We start from the raw sequence: 13679 nt of genomic DNA, 5'->3' as shown, positions 1-13679 counted from the left end.
CGACGACGCCGACGACGATGACGACGACGACCGCGCGGCGGCATCGGACAAGGGCATCCTGCCCGCCAGGCACGCCTCGCTGCTGCGGGTATCGAGCAGAGCCAACGTCTCGCCCTCGCCGACTCCGCCACCGGCCGAGAGCAACGACAAGGCGAGGCAGCGGATCACCGTCAAGGCAGAAAGCAGGCGCGAGGCCAGGGAGCTGTTTGGCGTGCGCAAGGGCAAGGACGAGGACCTGCCCAAGTTTGAGCGGATCGACTACGAGGTGAGCCATGCCAGCGGCGAGGCGCAGCATCCCTTGGAAGGCCGACGACTGACCAGCCCGGCGCACCGCCCAACGCACTCCTCTGCGCAGCTCTACCTCGGCTTCCCCCGCCATCCGCCCTACAAGATGCCCGACATGCCGACATCATCCCGGGACGGCGGTGCCGATGGCAGCACGGCAGTCAAGCTGCGGCTGGAGGGGACGCACGTCCTGGCGGGTCTTCGGAAGCTGATTGAAGCGGGCATGGACAGGGAGACATCCTACCGGCCCAAGGTGGAGAACGGCGGCGGCGGCGATGACGATCGATCAGAGCGGACGGCTGAGGCGACGAGGCTAGCTGGTCTACCGGGATGGCTGACCGAGGTGCGCGGAACCAAGGTCGTGGTGAAACCGCCGGGCAGCCAGGACGAGCCTGCCGACGATACCAGCGGCACCTAGCTGGTCTGGCTATCGGCGGTGCAGTCGAGGCGTCACTGCTGCTGCCGCTGCTGCTGGGGTGCATCGACGAATGAAACACACTTGGCCTTAGAAGGGTGTGTCGTGTGATGTCGAACCGAAGCCTTGCGGCAAGAGTTGGCGGGGTGGTGGTGAGCACTGAAAGGGATATTCTCGCGGCCTTTGGCGCTCTCGCATCGCAGTGGTTGGGCCCGGTCAGGAAATCGAGAAAAGGGTCGTGCGCTCGCGTGCCGGGCCCAACCTCCGCTCTTTGAGGCGGAGAGAGCGACAGGCGGCCCCCCTCAGCGGTCGAGGGTCATGCAGGCGTGGCCAACGTCGAAAGGCAGGACGAGGGGGTCCTCGGTCCACGCCTTCCGACCACCACCGCCACCTTTGCCTCTGCCTGACCCATCTCGCTGCTCTCCGTGCCGCTGCTACACGCTCCGCCGGCATCTAGACGATACCCCCAGCAGCCCGGCAGCCCAGCAGCCTAGCAGGACCGCCACCGCCGCCGCCGTCACCGACCTCGACACCTGGATCGCTGCTGCCGGTCCAACGTTTGTCCTTTTCCCCGATCGTGTGCGACCTCCTACCTCGTCGCCTTTGACCTATCCGCTCTTCGCTTGAAAGCGCACACGGCAGTCTCCACACCACCCCCACCACCACCACCCCCACCACCACCACCCCCACCACCTCGCCGCGATGGCGGAAGTCGGCAAGGATGCCAAGTACTTCCAGAGGGGCAAGCTCCAGGAGCTGCGGGCGGACCTCTCGACCGACAAGAAGGACAAGGGGTGGGTGCGCAAGAAGACGACGCTCAAAAAGATCATCGCCAACGCCACCATGGGCAACGACATGAGCGGGCTCTTCATGGACGTGGTGGCGTGCATGAACATCCAGGTGCTCGAGATCAAAAAGATGGTCTACCTCTACCTCGTCAACTACGGGCGCGTCAAGCCGGACCTGGTCATCAACGCCGTGCCCGGTTTCCTCTCGGACTGCAACGACCGCAACCCGCTGATCCGCGCCCTCGCCATCCGCACCATGTCCTACATCCACGTCCCCGCCGTCACGGGCGCCCTCATCGACCCGTTGCGCCACTCGCTCAAGGACAGCGACCCGTACGTCCGCAAGACGGCCGCCATCTGCGTGGCCAAGCTCTACATGCACGACCGCAAGCTGGTCGACAAGCAGGGCTTCATCGGCATGCTGCGCGACCTCCTCGCCGACTCGAACCCCACCGTCGTGGCCAACGCCGTCGCCGCCCTCACCGAGATCTCGGAGCGCAGCGACAACATCCAGCTCAAGCTCAACCTCACCATCGCCAGCAAGCTCGTCAGCGCCCTCAACGAGTGCTCCGAGTGGGGGCAAACCTACATCCTCGAGTCGCTCATGTTCTTTGTGCCCAGCGACTTTGCCGACGCCGAGATCCTGGCCGAGCGCATCGCCGTCCGCCTGCAGCACGCCAACTCGGCCGTCGTCCTCACCTCGACCAAGGTCATTCTCTACCTCATGAACTACATCGCCAGCGCCGAGTTCAAGGAGAGCCTGTGCAGGAAGCTGAGCCCGCCGCTCGTCACGCTACTGTCGTCCGGGCCCGAGGTCCAGTACGTGGCGCTGCGCAACATCCTCCTCGTCATCCAGCGCAGGCCGATTGTGCTGCAGAACGAGGTCAAGGTCTTCTTCTGCAAGTACAACGATCCGATCTACGTCAAGATGGCCAAGCTCGAGATCATCTACCGGCTGGCGAGCGAGCGCAACGTCGAGCAGGTGCTGGCCGAGCTGGCCGAGTACGCGTCCGAGGTCGATGTCGACTTCTCGCGCAAGGCGGTCCGCTCCATCGGCCGGCTGGCCATCAAGATTGAGTCTTCGGCCGACCGGTGCATCCATGTGCTGCTCAAGCTGATCCAGACCAAGGTCAACTACGTCGTCCAGGAGGCCATCGTCGTCATCAAGGACATCTTCCGCAAGTACCCCAACCGCTACGAGAACATCATCGCCACGCTGTGCGAGAACCTCGACTCGCTCGACGAGCCCGAGGCCAAGGCGGCCATGATCTGGATCGTCGGCCAGTACGCCGACCGCATCGAAAACAGCGACGAGCTGCTCGAAGACTTCCTCTACTCGTTCCTCGAGGAGCCGGTCGCCGTCCAGCTGGCGCTCCTTACCGCCACCGTCAAGCTCTTTCTCAAGCGGCCGACGGCGGGCGGCGAGCTGGTGCCCAAGGTGCTCAAGTGGGCCACCGAGGACGTCGAGAACCCAGACTGCCGCGACCGCGGCTTCATGTACTGGCGGCTCCTCTCGACCGACCCGGAGGCGGCGCGCGAGATCGTGCTGGCCAACAAGCCGTCGATCAGCACCGAGACGGACCGCATGGACCGCCAGCTTCTTGACCAGCTGCTCCTCCACGGCTCCAGCCTGGCCAGCATCTTCCACCGGCAGCCGCAGACTTTCATCCGCAACGCCAAGGCCAGGGTGAGTGTGCCGCGGATCCCCTCGCGGCCGGCCGACGACGACGACGACGATGACGACGACCGCCGCAAAAGCCTGCTGGACGCTCTTGCGCTGACCGTGAACGACCATCTTCGCCCATACCTGCCACTGTACTAACCTTGCCTTTCGACCAATCTTGGCTGCTGCCGCCGGCAGTACATGCCCGACTCGCCTGCGCTCGACGAGGCGGCGCGCCGCTACGCCAGCACGCATCTCTACACCAAGCCAATAGCGCGAGGACCGGTGGTGGCCCCGTCTCCGCGGCCGCCCTCGCCCTCGCCCGGCTACGAGGCTTCTGCCGCCGACGACAAGGGCGCTTCGGCAGCGTCGCGGGCCGAAGACGCGGGCGATGAGGCGGCATCAGATGGCGCGTCCGCGGTCAAGGATGCGGCTTCGGGCGTTGCCGCACGGCCGGCAGAGGACCAGAGCGAGCGGGCAGGTGACGGCGATCCGTACGCCATGCTGGGCGACGACTTTGGCGGCGCGGCGGGAGGGTACACGGCGGACAACCCCAAGCCGCGGGGCGACATCGACGACCTCCTCCTCTAACGAATGCGATGATGGCAGGGGCCAGAGGTGGCGACGCCTGCGCCTCGACCCGTACGACTAGCCAGCTGCTGCTGCTGATGGTGACGCGTCGGCCCAATACGCTCCGCGGCCAGCGGGCATCCAAAAGTGCGTCGGTCTTGGCGCCGTGGTTCCGGCGGCCCGCATTGTCAGGAAGGCTGAAACGTGGGGAAATAAGCAGCGCCTGGCATCACACCGGCCTCGGCCATCGTCGAGCTGAAGGTCGGCGCGGTAGAGGCAGCGAGGAGCGTGCGGACGACGATGTGGTGGTCCTGACGAGAAGTTGGCGGGGCATGACGATGAGCCTGGTCGGTCCCTCGAGCGCGGGACTCGCCAGCTCCATGGGGTGAGCAGAGGTGGGTGTGGCCGTCGGTACAGACGGACGGCAGGCAGGCCAGCAGGTGACCACGCGGTTGGGCCCCGCGAGCTTCTAAATGGCAGCACCGCGGCTCACTTCGGCCCGAAGTACGCAGTCCAAGAATCGGGCATCGAGGCCGAACCTCGGACATACAGAGGACGGCATGGGGGCGCTCGTGCTGGCCGGCCGGATCGCTCGCTTGCTCGAGCCTGCCAGCTGCACGTCGTTGAGGCTCGCCCGAACGGAGGGCAGGCAGCCAGGCTGGCCCGGCCTTCGGATCATGCCGCGCCTTTGCGCTCGGCCCTGAGGCTCGCAGCCCGCCTGCTCGCCCTCGAGCGGCGACCGAAGCGCGTCAGGTTTTGCCGACGGCCTGACGGCTGGCCTGGCCTGGCCTGGCCTGGCTGGCTCGACGGCCCGTCGAGCGTCCGCAGGCCGGCCGGCGGGCAAGCAGCAGCGCGCAAGCTCCCGCCGCTTTCTCTCGCTTCCCCGCGCATCTCTACCGCCCGGAGGTCTAGCCCCCCCTACCTCCCTGCCCGAATGGATCTCGCAGCTCGCGCGCACCACACGGCCGGGGGCTGGCAGCCGGCCCCCCCTTAGCCTAGCCGGCCTGCCTCTTTCTCTGGCAGCAGACACGCACTACGCGGGCCCGTCAGCTGGCGTTGAGCTTCCCGACCTAAGCTGCCTGACCCTGACCAGCCTCTCGAGCGCCGGCCCAAGGCCTGCCCTGCCTGCGCGCCCCCCGCTCACCAGCTTATGCCTCAGCAGCTCGAGACTGGCGGGCCTCCGACGGCGTGTCTGGCCTGGTCTGGTCTGGCCAGGCCGTGCCGTGCCATCGGGATGATGCCTAGTCCTCCCCGCTGAGCCACCGTAGGCTAGGCTGGGGTTGGTCTCGCCACCATCCCATCGTCTGTGCTCCTTGCTCGCTCACTATCTTCACATCCACGCCTCGACTGGCAGGAGAGCTTCGTCGCCCCCCCCTCCCTTTCCACCCCTCCTCGTCTGTCTGTCGACGCCGACGCCGCCTCCGCCGCCGCCTACTCCCTAACTCGATACCGCCAGCGGCATCTCCGACCCCCTACCAAGGCTCGAGGGGCAGCCGCGTCCTCTCGCTCGACATCCGGCCCGTCCCGACCCGACCGCAGGCTTTTCATGTCCTATTCGCGGGTCGACAACGGCGCTACCATCCCGTCCGGCCCCGGCCCGAACCCGCGTGGCCAACCTCCGTACGACCCCAGCAGCGCGCGCGGCGCCATGGCATCCTCGCGTCCGCACGGCGCGGCGCCCAGAAACAACGGCGGCACCGCCAGCGAATCATCGTCCAACGTCGGTGGTTCCGAGTTTGGGCCCTACTCGCACCTGCGCGGCAGGGGCAACCCCAACAACGGCAACGGCAACGGCAATGGCGGCGGCGGCGGCGGTGGCGACCCGCGCGGCAAGTACGCGCCCGCTGCGGGCGGTGCCAGCGCCGTCGGCAGCTCGTCGTCGAGCCACAGCTCGTCGCAGCGCTACGCCGCGGCCCAGAACGCGCAGCTGCTCGTCGACAGCAAGGACGCCGAGCCCGACGACTACCTGCACAACCCGGACGCGGACTGGGACAAGTCGTCGCACGCCTTTTCGGTGCGCGGCTTTCTCAACGTCCTCACCCTGGCGCTCATCGGCCTGGCGCTGCTGATGCTCTTCGCCGGCTACCCGATCCTGGCCAACACGCTCAAGGTGTTTGACAACAGCAAAAAGGGCGGCTTCAACATCGGCGGCACCAACGGCTCCGGCCAGGTGCCCGACCTCCAGATCCGGCAGCTGGTCGACAAGGACACCAAGGAAGAGGTCAAGCGGATCCGGCTGCAGAACGTCGACTACCAGCTCGTCTTTAGCGACGAGTTTGAGCAGGAGGGCCGCACCTTTTGGCCCGGCGACGACCCGTTCTGGGAGGCCATGGACTTCTACTACGGCGCCACGTTCGACTTTGAGTGGTACTCGCCCGAGGCCGTCAACACGACCAACGGCGCGCTCCTCATCACGATGGAGGAAAAGGTGACGCACAACCTCAACTTCCAGTCGGGCATGGTCCAGTCCTGGAACAAGTTCTGCTTCCAGGGCGGCTACATCGAGTTCAGCATCAAGCAGCCCGGCACGCCCACCACCAAGGGCTACTGGCCCGCCGCCTGGATCATGGGCAACCTCGGCCGCCCGGGCTTCCTCGCCTCGACCCACGGCATGTGGCCGTACAGCTACCAGTCGTGCGACACGGGCGTCCTCGATGGCCAGATGTACGTCAACAAGAGCGGGCCCTACGACGTGCTCCACTCGACGGCCACGTTCGCCGAGCAGGGCCGTCTCAACTTGCTGCCGGGCATGCGCACGCCCGCCTGCACCTGCCCCGGCCAGAGCCACCCGGGCCCCAACAACAACGTCGGCCGCTCGGCGCCGGAGCTCGACATCCTCGAGGCCCAGATCCAGACGCACCGCGGCGAGACGCACTCGTTCGCCTCGCAGTCGATCCAGACGGCGCCGTTTGACATCCGCTACGAGTGGGACAACAGCACCGCCACCATCTACGACGACACCATCACCGAGTTCAACACCTACACCGGCTCGACGCTGCAGGAGGCCGTGTCGGGCGTCACCCAGATCCCCGACCGCGGCTTCTTTGGCACCAACGACGAGTTCATCACCTACGGCCTCGCCTACGAGCCCGACTGGAACGCCGACGGCGGCGGCTGGGTCGTGTGGTACATTGACGGCAAGCCGACGTGGAAGGTGACGGGCGCCTCGATCGGACCCGTGCCCAAGCTCGACGTCGGGCAGCGCACCGTGCCCACCGAGCCCATGTCGATCATCATGAACCTCGGCATCGCTTCGGGCTTCCAGCCCGTCGACTTTGGCCCGGGCGGCGTCTCGTTCCCGGCGTACATGGCGTGAGTAGCAACGGGCCGCAGCACCGCAAACCCACGCGCCATCCGAGTCCCGCCTCGGGCTGCCATCTCTCCGGTCGTCGTCAGAGCACGCTCTCGGTGGTGATGGACCTTCCCTCCGCTGACCCTCTTGTCCGCTGCTTTTCCCCTCCCCTTTCCGTCTCGCCGCTGCCAGCTTCGACTACGTCCGCGTCTACCAGCGGCCGGACGCCATCAAGGTCAGCTGCGACCCCAAGGACTACCCGACGGCGCAGTACATCGAGGACCACATCAAGGTGTACACCAATCCGAACCTGACCCTCTTCACCGACGCCTACGACTGGCCCACCAACAAGATGGCCAATGGCACTTGCTAGCTAGCGTGCACGGTCGCCTCCGGGCCGCCGGCCTCGTCGATTCGTTCCTCGAGGGGATGCGGATGAACACGGTGTGCGCTTCACTCCTTCGCCGCCGATAGGATACCTGGCTTCTCTCTCTCCTCCTTCTGTACGCCTACCTCTCTTGTTGCTTTGTCTGAAACGGTCCCCCGCTGCCTGCCTTTACGATGTAATGAACACTTTTCTGCCTTGGACGGTATCTGGACCTGGGCATTCGCGAGCGAGGAGAAGTCTCTGATGCGCTGGGAGAGAGAGAGAGAGAGAGAGAGAAAGGGGGCTGCGACGCGGCGCGCGGGAGAGGATGGGAATGGTCACCGCGAGAGGCGGTCGATGGGAATGGTGATGATACGGTATCGAGCCAGCTGCCGGGGCGATGCAGGCGGCGGCGGCAGGTGGGGCGGCGGCGGGGATGTGGAGCGTGCGCAGCCTGGCCTGCCAGCCTCGCTCGGCTGACTCTGGTGGCCCCCTGGCCTGAAAGCCAGGCTAGGGCCTGGCAGCGCTCCGCCGGACTGCCCGACCGCCACCACCACCACCACTATCGCCACCACCACTGTCATCGTCACCGCCAGGCACCACCACGGCAGCTGCCCACATCACATCCCATCGCCGCTCTGCATCTCATCCGCGTCCCAGACTCGGCAGCGCAGCAGCCTTGTGCGCCACCCAAGGCGGCTCAGGCCAAATCCGTCCGCCTCGAGCCAGCCTCGTGCGCCAATACCACCGCTCTCCTCATTTACGCCGAGACCTCTACTTCGCCGCGCTACAGATCGGTTTGGATCACCATGGACGCCCTGCAAAAGAGCCTCGACCAGCTCAACAAGCGGGCACCCGGCCTGCATTCGGCCTCGTCCAGTGCGCGCGCCGCCGCCGCCAACCCGACCGTCCACGACTCCATCGACCGCCTGATCGCCCAGATCGAGCGCGCCAAGGCCAGCCTGGCCGCGCCGTCCTCTGATACCCCTGCGGATCCTGCCGTCCTGGTGGCCGAGCTGAAGTCGCTCGTCGACTCGTCGCAGCGCAGCGTGGCAGAGAGGCAGAAGGAGTTCTACGGCGGCCTCAGCAAGGCCTTCAAGGCCCTCGACAAAAAGTTCCCCACCAACCTCGACGGCGTGGCCGACCCGGCCCTCTTTTCGAGCCCCAAGGCGCAAAAGGCGCTCGAGCGCGTCATCCTCGAGCACCTGCTGCGCCAGGGCGACTGGGACGGCGCAAAGACGTTCGCCGACGAGGCGGCGCTGCCCGTCGATCCGGGCGTCTCGTCAACCTTTACGGATCTGCACGCCATCCTCGACAGCATCAGGGCGGGCGACCTGTCTCCGGCGATAGAGTGGGCCGAGCGAGAGAGGCCGTTCCTCGAGAGCCGCCAGAGCCCCCTTGAGTTTGCGCTCCACCGCAGCCAGTTCATCCGCATCGCCACCGGGGCCTCGCCGTCGCCGCTGAGGGGAACCGCCTTTCAACCGCAGCGGGCGTCGTCGGCGGCGGCCAACCTGGACCCGGACGGCGAAAACGTCGAGATGGAGCCTATCGCGGGCGCCGACGGGGCCAGCGGCTGCCCTGGCCTGTCGGTGCAGGAGCGCGAGCTGTCGCAGTCCAACACCGGCTGCGCCCTCGCCTACCTCCGCCAGCGCTTCCAGCCGTTCCTGCTCGACCGTCTGGCCGAGATCAAGCGGATGGTGGCGCTGCTCGCCTACTGCCCGCGCTTCCCGCCGATGGCTTACGACGACGTCCCCATGGACGCATGGACCTACGAGCACTTTGCGTCGCACGTGCCTGCCCTCTACCGCCCGCTGCTCGATCCGCAGCTGGTCCACGGTCCCTTTTTGGAACCGCTGTTCCGCCTCGAGTACTGCGCCCGGCACCGCGTGGCAAAGGAGGCGCCGCTGGCCATCGGCGTCGAGATTGGCGCGGGCGGCGCCCTGAGCCACATCATCAAGGTCAAGACGCTGATGAAGGAGAGGAAAAACGAGTGGAGCCAGGCCGACGAGCTGCCCGTGAGTCGAAGCGGCCGCGCTGCCGTGAGGTCGAGGTTGAAGTCGAGGTCGGGTGTGCTGAACCTGCAGAGCTTCCTCGCTCCCGTGTGGGCCGCCGACAGGTCGAGATCCCGGTCCCGCCGCAGCTGCGGTTCCACAGCGTGTTTGCGTGCCCCGTCAGCAAGGAGCAGGGGACCGAGACCAACCCGCCGATGATGCTGGCGTGCGGCCATGTGCTCTGCCTCGACACGCTCTGCAGGATGGCAAAGGGCAACAGGTGAGTGCCGCCCGTTGGACTCGACTGAGGGCGATTGCGTGTGCTCCTTCGCCTCTGGCGCCGTCGTGACTCAGGACCTCTTTCTCCCTCCCTTCCTGCATCTGCTTCTGCTTCTGCTCCTGCTCCTGCTCGGCCGTCTAGCATCAACAGCCGCTTCAAGTGCTCCTATTGCCCCACCGAGTCCACACTGAACCAGGCCATACGGGTCTACTTTTGAGGCAGCGGGCGTCGGTCAGGGCGTGATCTTTTGCGGCCGCCCGAGCTACCTCCTCTCATCGCTGCCTACGCCCTATGCTCGTCTCCCGCTCAGATGGCCCGCACGAGCCATGTGAGCACGCCTCGCCTCCTCTCCTCTCTCCCGTCGCGTTCCATCGCACGAGTCGAACTGTAACTGTAGCCGTCCCGGTCCTCTGTCTTGTATCATCTGCATTCGATCCTCTTCGCCCCCGCCGGCGTCGTCCTTGACTCTTGATCCGCAACCCCGACGCCCTGCCCTGACCATGGCTGTGCGTGAGCTCAGCCGCGTGCGGGCAGGCCAAGCCAAGGCCAGCCAGGGTCCACGGCGCGCCAAACTCTCCACATCGTGTGCGGCCGCGGCCGCCCAAAAAAATAAAATTGAAGGCCGAAATTGCGAAGAGAAAAGGAAGCGGCTGGCAGCAGCATGCAGCCCCTCCTTCCCTTGCTTCTCTTTCCACCACGTTCCCAACCCACGGCCCCACTACGATTGACGACACCATGATCCCCTTTCCACAAGGACGAGGCGCTGCCAGCAGGGGAGGATACAGCAAGCGTGGCGGCGGCGGCAGAGGAGGAGGAGCAGCAGCAGCAGCATCAGCACCACCACCACCTCGGGCACACCAGCACAGCGGTCGCGGAGGCAGAGGCAGAGGCAGAGGGAGGGGCACAGACAGGAACAGCGACGCCCGCGCGACAGCCGCCAGGGCCAGCGGCGACGGCGCCGACGATGCCGCCTCCGCTGCGTCGTCGTCATCATCCTCGGCCTCGACATCGTCAGGAGACGAAGGGGAAGAGCCCTCGCTGCTGGAGCGGACCGACCTCTCGCTCGCCTCGCACCCGCTGCCCGCGCTCGACGGCATGACGTCGACGCTGAGCCAGTTTGCCAACCTGCACAAGCTCGACCTCTCGTCGCTCCAGCCGTCCGACGAAAACCCGGACGGCCTGACGACGCTGTCGTGGCTCGGCAAGGCCGTCATCCGGAGCCAGCGCGCCGTGTCCAAGGGCGAGGCCGCGGCCGCCTTTGGCGATCGCCTCACCTGGCTCAACCTCTCCGGCAACGCCGGGCTCGACGACGACGGCGCCGAGGGGCTCGAGTGCTTCAAGACGCTCTTTGTGCTCAACCTGTCGCACTGCGCGCTCGCCGCGCTGCCGCTCAGCATCACGCCGCTCAAGACGCTCAAGGCGCTCGTGCTCAACAACAACTTGATCTCGACGCTGCCCACGTCGTTCCCGCACCTCCCCGAGCTCAACACCCTCATCCTGTCGCACAACAAGCTCGCCTCGCTGCCGGCCACGCTGCCCGCCGCGGTGCCGGCGCTGAAGAAGCTGTCGATCTCGCACAACGACCTCGAATCGGCCGCGTCGCTGCCAGACCTGTCGCCCTGCCTCGCCCTGCGCGAGGTGAGGATGACGGGCAACAAGCGGCTCGGCAGCCTGCCGGCGCACATCCAGCGCTGGGGCAAGGGCGCAGACGGCAAGACCGCGCCCGGGCTCGAGGTGCTCGATTGCGGAGACTGCGGGCTGCAGACGTGGGACGACATCTCGCCGCTCGTCGAAGTGGACCGGGCAGACGGCGGCGCCGAGGAGCCCAAGCGGCGACGGGGCCTGGCCAACCTCTCGCTGCGAGGCAACGGCGTCACCCAGCTGGACGGGTACAAGGACAGGCTGACCGGCGCCCACCCGACGCTCAAGATCCTCGACAACGAGCGCATCGTCGCCAAGGTCCATCCCGTCTCGCGCGAGCAGAAGCGGCAGGAGGCGCGGCAAGAGGCCCGAATGCTGCGCAAGGCAGGCGTCCAGAGCAAGGATTCGGGCTACGCAAACGTCCGCGCCAAGCGAGATGGAGCCCCCGCACCGACGTCGGCGAGCCGGCCGTCGGCCGAGGGCAAGGGCGACCAAGGGGCGGACGACGACGGCGACGACGACGACGACGACGAAGAGGCCGCTCGGATGGCTGAGGAGATGAGGCGAGCACGGCGGCAGATGGATGGCGGACCTTCGACCACGGCCGCGGCCTCAGCTTCCAACGGCCCCGACGCCTCGCGCCACCCGAAACGGGACAAAGATGGCACACGGGAGAAGCGTGGCGCCAAGGACCGAGGGCACAACGACGCGGCACAAGAGGCCCCGGTCGAGGGCAAGAAGAAGCACAAGCGAGGCGGCGCCCGCGTCCGCAAGGGCGCCAAGGGCGGGAGCCAGGGCGAGGGCGAGGGCGAGGGCGAGGGGCAGGGCGCGGCGACCCCGGACCGACCGGCAAAGAAGGAGGGCCGTTCGGCGCTCAATTCGTCCTTCTTCGAGGTCGACGACACGCCCGCTGCATCGACGTCCACGTCCAAGGCGCAGAGCAAGGCCAAGCAGCCGCAGATCCGAGAGGGCGTCGAGGAAGACGCGACGGCCGTGCCCGCGTCGAGCGGCAACGTCGAACCGGGCACGAAGCGGGCACGGAGGAGCGGCAAGAAGCGGCGCGAGCTCGACATGGACGTCGACGACGACGACGACGACGACGGCGCCGATGTCTCTTCATCGTCCAGGTCTCTGGCGGCATCCCGGAAGAAGGCGACTGCGGCGGCGGATGCGCAGACGAAGAAGAAGAAGGACAAGAAGAAGCAAGACGAGAAGAGGAGCAAGAGGCCACGCGAGAAGATGGCGTGGGATGCAGGATCGGCGCCCTCGACATCCGCCGCGAAGCCGACAACCCCGACGCAGGCGACAGCGTCGTCGGCGACCGACGACGCGGACGAGGCCAGGGCATCGGGCGCCGGCGCTGCGGCGCAACAGCGCAGCAGCGTCGCCAAGATCATCGACCTGACAAAGAAGCGCAAGCACTCGACGTCTGCCTCGGGCAACGGCGACGTCGACGGCGAAGACGGCAGGCAGGACAAGTCGAAGCGGAAAAAGACAAAGAGCCTGCCGTTCGCCCTGGCCGCAAAGGCCACGGCGGGCGCGCACGACGTCGTCGTTGGCTCAGGCACCACCGACGCCTGGGCCAACGCGGGCGGCGCCAGCGCCTGGGACTGATGGACGAGAGCCCGTGCCTCTCTCTCCCAGGCGCAGCCGGGTCGCGCCGGACTGGCGGGGCCCAATGACGGCCAAAGGGGGGGCCGTAAACGTCCCAAGGGGAAGGCATGACGCCCTGAACGGCGAAATTGCGGTCTCCGAAAACGGGCGTCACGTGATCTTGTCACGTGCCACGAGGTCACGTGCCAGGGACGGGCCGCCGGAGCAAAAGGGGGGGGGTCGGTAGGCTGCCTCGACGGGCGTATGATCTGTACACGAGTTGTATTCCATCGCAGCGGTGGTGGTAGTGGTGGTGGTGATGCCGGGGCCGTCGCGATGCGTCTTCTTCCGCGGCATGGGCGGCGCGCCGGCTGTGCAAAACAAATGTCCGTCCGTCTGTCTATCCATCGTCTCCGATCCTCCGACGTGGCCGTGCAGCCTATCCGCCCCATTCGAAGCACTCGCTGACGACGTTGACGTGGCCGCGGAGGTCGCCACGGCGGACTCGGTCGAGGTCGATCTGCTTGCTGACAATGGAGCGGAGGACGACGTCCAAGCTCTTTGGCCCGCAGTTGGCGACGAGGACTCGGCCGCGGGCCGCCTCGACCTCGTCGCGCACGATGCGGTCGAGCTTGGGGTGGCCGGGCCGCGCCAGCTCGGCAATGACGCGCAGGTCCATGTCCTCGTCGTCGTCGAGGTCGATGGGCACGTCATCGTGCTGCGGCGTGGAGATGGCGGCGGCGCGCGAGGCGGCGTCCGACACGAGGTGGACCACGCTGCCCGACCTCGAGTGG

The 13679-nt window shown here is 66.9% G+C and overlaps 6 protein-coding genes across 6 annotated transcripts in view; 5 read left to right on the top strand and 1 right to left on the bottom strand.

The window, feature by feature from the left end:
* The window catches only part of PFL1_01379 (uncharacterized protein), a gene marked incomplete at both ends in the record, with an annotated part of 2166 nt that extends 1463 nt beyond the window's left edge, over positions 1 to 703 (top strand). The window contains 2 exons of the mRNA XM_007878881.1: positions 53 to 265; positions 356 to 703. Of these exons, the coding sequence (XP_007877072.1) occupies positions 53 to 265; positions 356 to 703 (561 nt within the window). The remainder of the gene's footprint in view (positions 1 to 52; positions 266 to 355) is intronic.
* A 699-nt stretch (positions 704 to 1402) lies between these two features.
* On the top strand, positions 1403 to 3742 carry PFL1_01378 (uncharacterized protein; the record flags this gene model as incomplete). The annotated part of the gene is made up of 2 exons (XM_007878880.1): positions 1403 to 3175; positions 3350 to 3742. 2 exons carry the CDS (start codon positions 1403 to 1405, stop codon positions 3740 to 3742), a joined length of 2166 nt encoding a protein of 721 aa, XP_007877071.1.
* A 1525-nt stretch (positions 3743 to 5267) lies between these two features.
* PFL1_01377 (uncharacterized protein) lies at positions 5268 to 7386 on the top strand (the record flags this gene model as incomplete). The annotated part of the gene is made up of 2 exons (XM_007878879.1): positions 5268 to 7033; positions 7206 to 7386. The coding sequence occupies 2 exons, from the start codon at positions 5268 to 5270 to the stop codon at positions 7384 to 7386; spliced, it is 1947 nt and encodes a 648-aa protein (XP_007877070.1).
* Positions 7387 to 8189: 803 nt separating this feature from the next.
* On the top strand, positions 8190 to 9868 carry PFL1_01376 (uncharacterized protein; the record flags this gene model as incomplete). Its single annotated transcript, XM_007878878.1, has 3 exons — positions 8190 to 9395; positions 9497 to 9651; positions 9793 to 9868. The coding sequence occupies 3 exons, from the start codon at positions 8190 to 8192 to the stop codon at positions 9866 to 9868; spliced, it is 1437 nt and encodes a 478-aa protein (XP_007877069.1).
* Positions 9869 to 10151: 283 nt separating this feature from the next.
* PFL1_01375 (uncharacterized protein) lies at positions 10152 to 12906 on the top strand (the record flags this gene model as incomplete). Its single annotated transcript, XM_007878877.1, has 2 exons — positions 10152 to 10161; positions 10586 to 12906. The coding sequence occupies 2 exons, from the start codon at positions 10152 to 10154 to the stop codon at positions 12904 to 12906; spliced, it is 2331 nt and encodes a 776-aa protein (XP_007877068.1).
* A 418-nt stretch (positions 12907 to 13324) lies between these two features.
* The window catches only part of PFL1_01374 (uncharacterized protein), a gene marked incomplete at both ends in the record, with an annotated part of 4320 nt that continues 3965 nt past the window's right edge, over positions 13325 to 13679 (bottom strand). Inside the window, one exon of the mRNA XM_007878876.1 lies at positions 13325 to 13661. Coding sequence (XP_007877067.1) covers positions 13325 to 13661 — 337 coding nt within the window. The remainder of the gene's footprint in view (positions 13662 to 13679) is intronic.

Source organism: Pseudozyma flocculosa (assembly GCF_000417875.1).
Source record: "Pseudozyma flocculosa PF-1 unplaced genomic scaffold scaffold00003, whole genome shotgun sequence".
In the NCBI taxonomy this organism is placed as follows: domain Eukaryota; kingdom Fungi; phylum Basidiomycota; class Ustilaginomycetes; order Ustilaginales; family Ustilaginaceae; genus Pseudozyma; species Pseudozyma flocculosa.
This window is presented reverse-complemented; position numbering and strand designations above follow the sequence as displayed.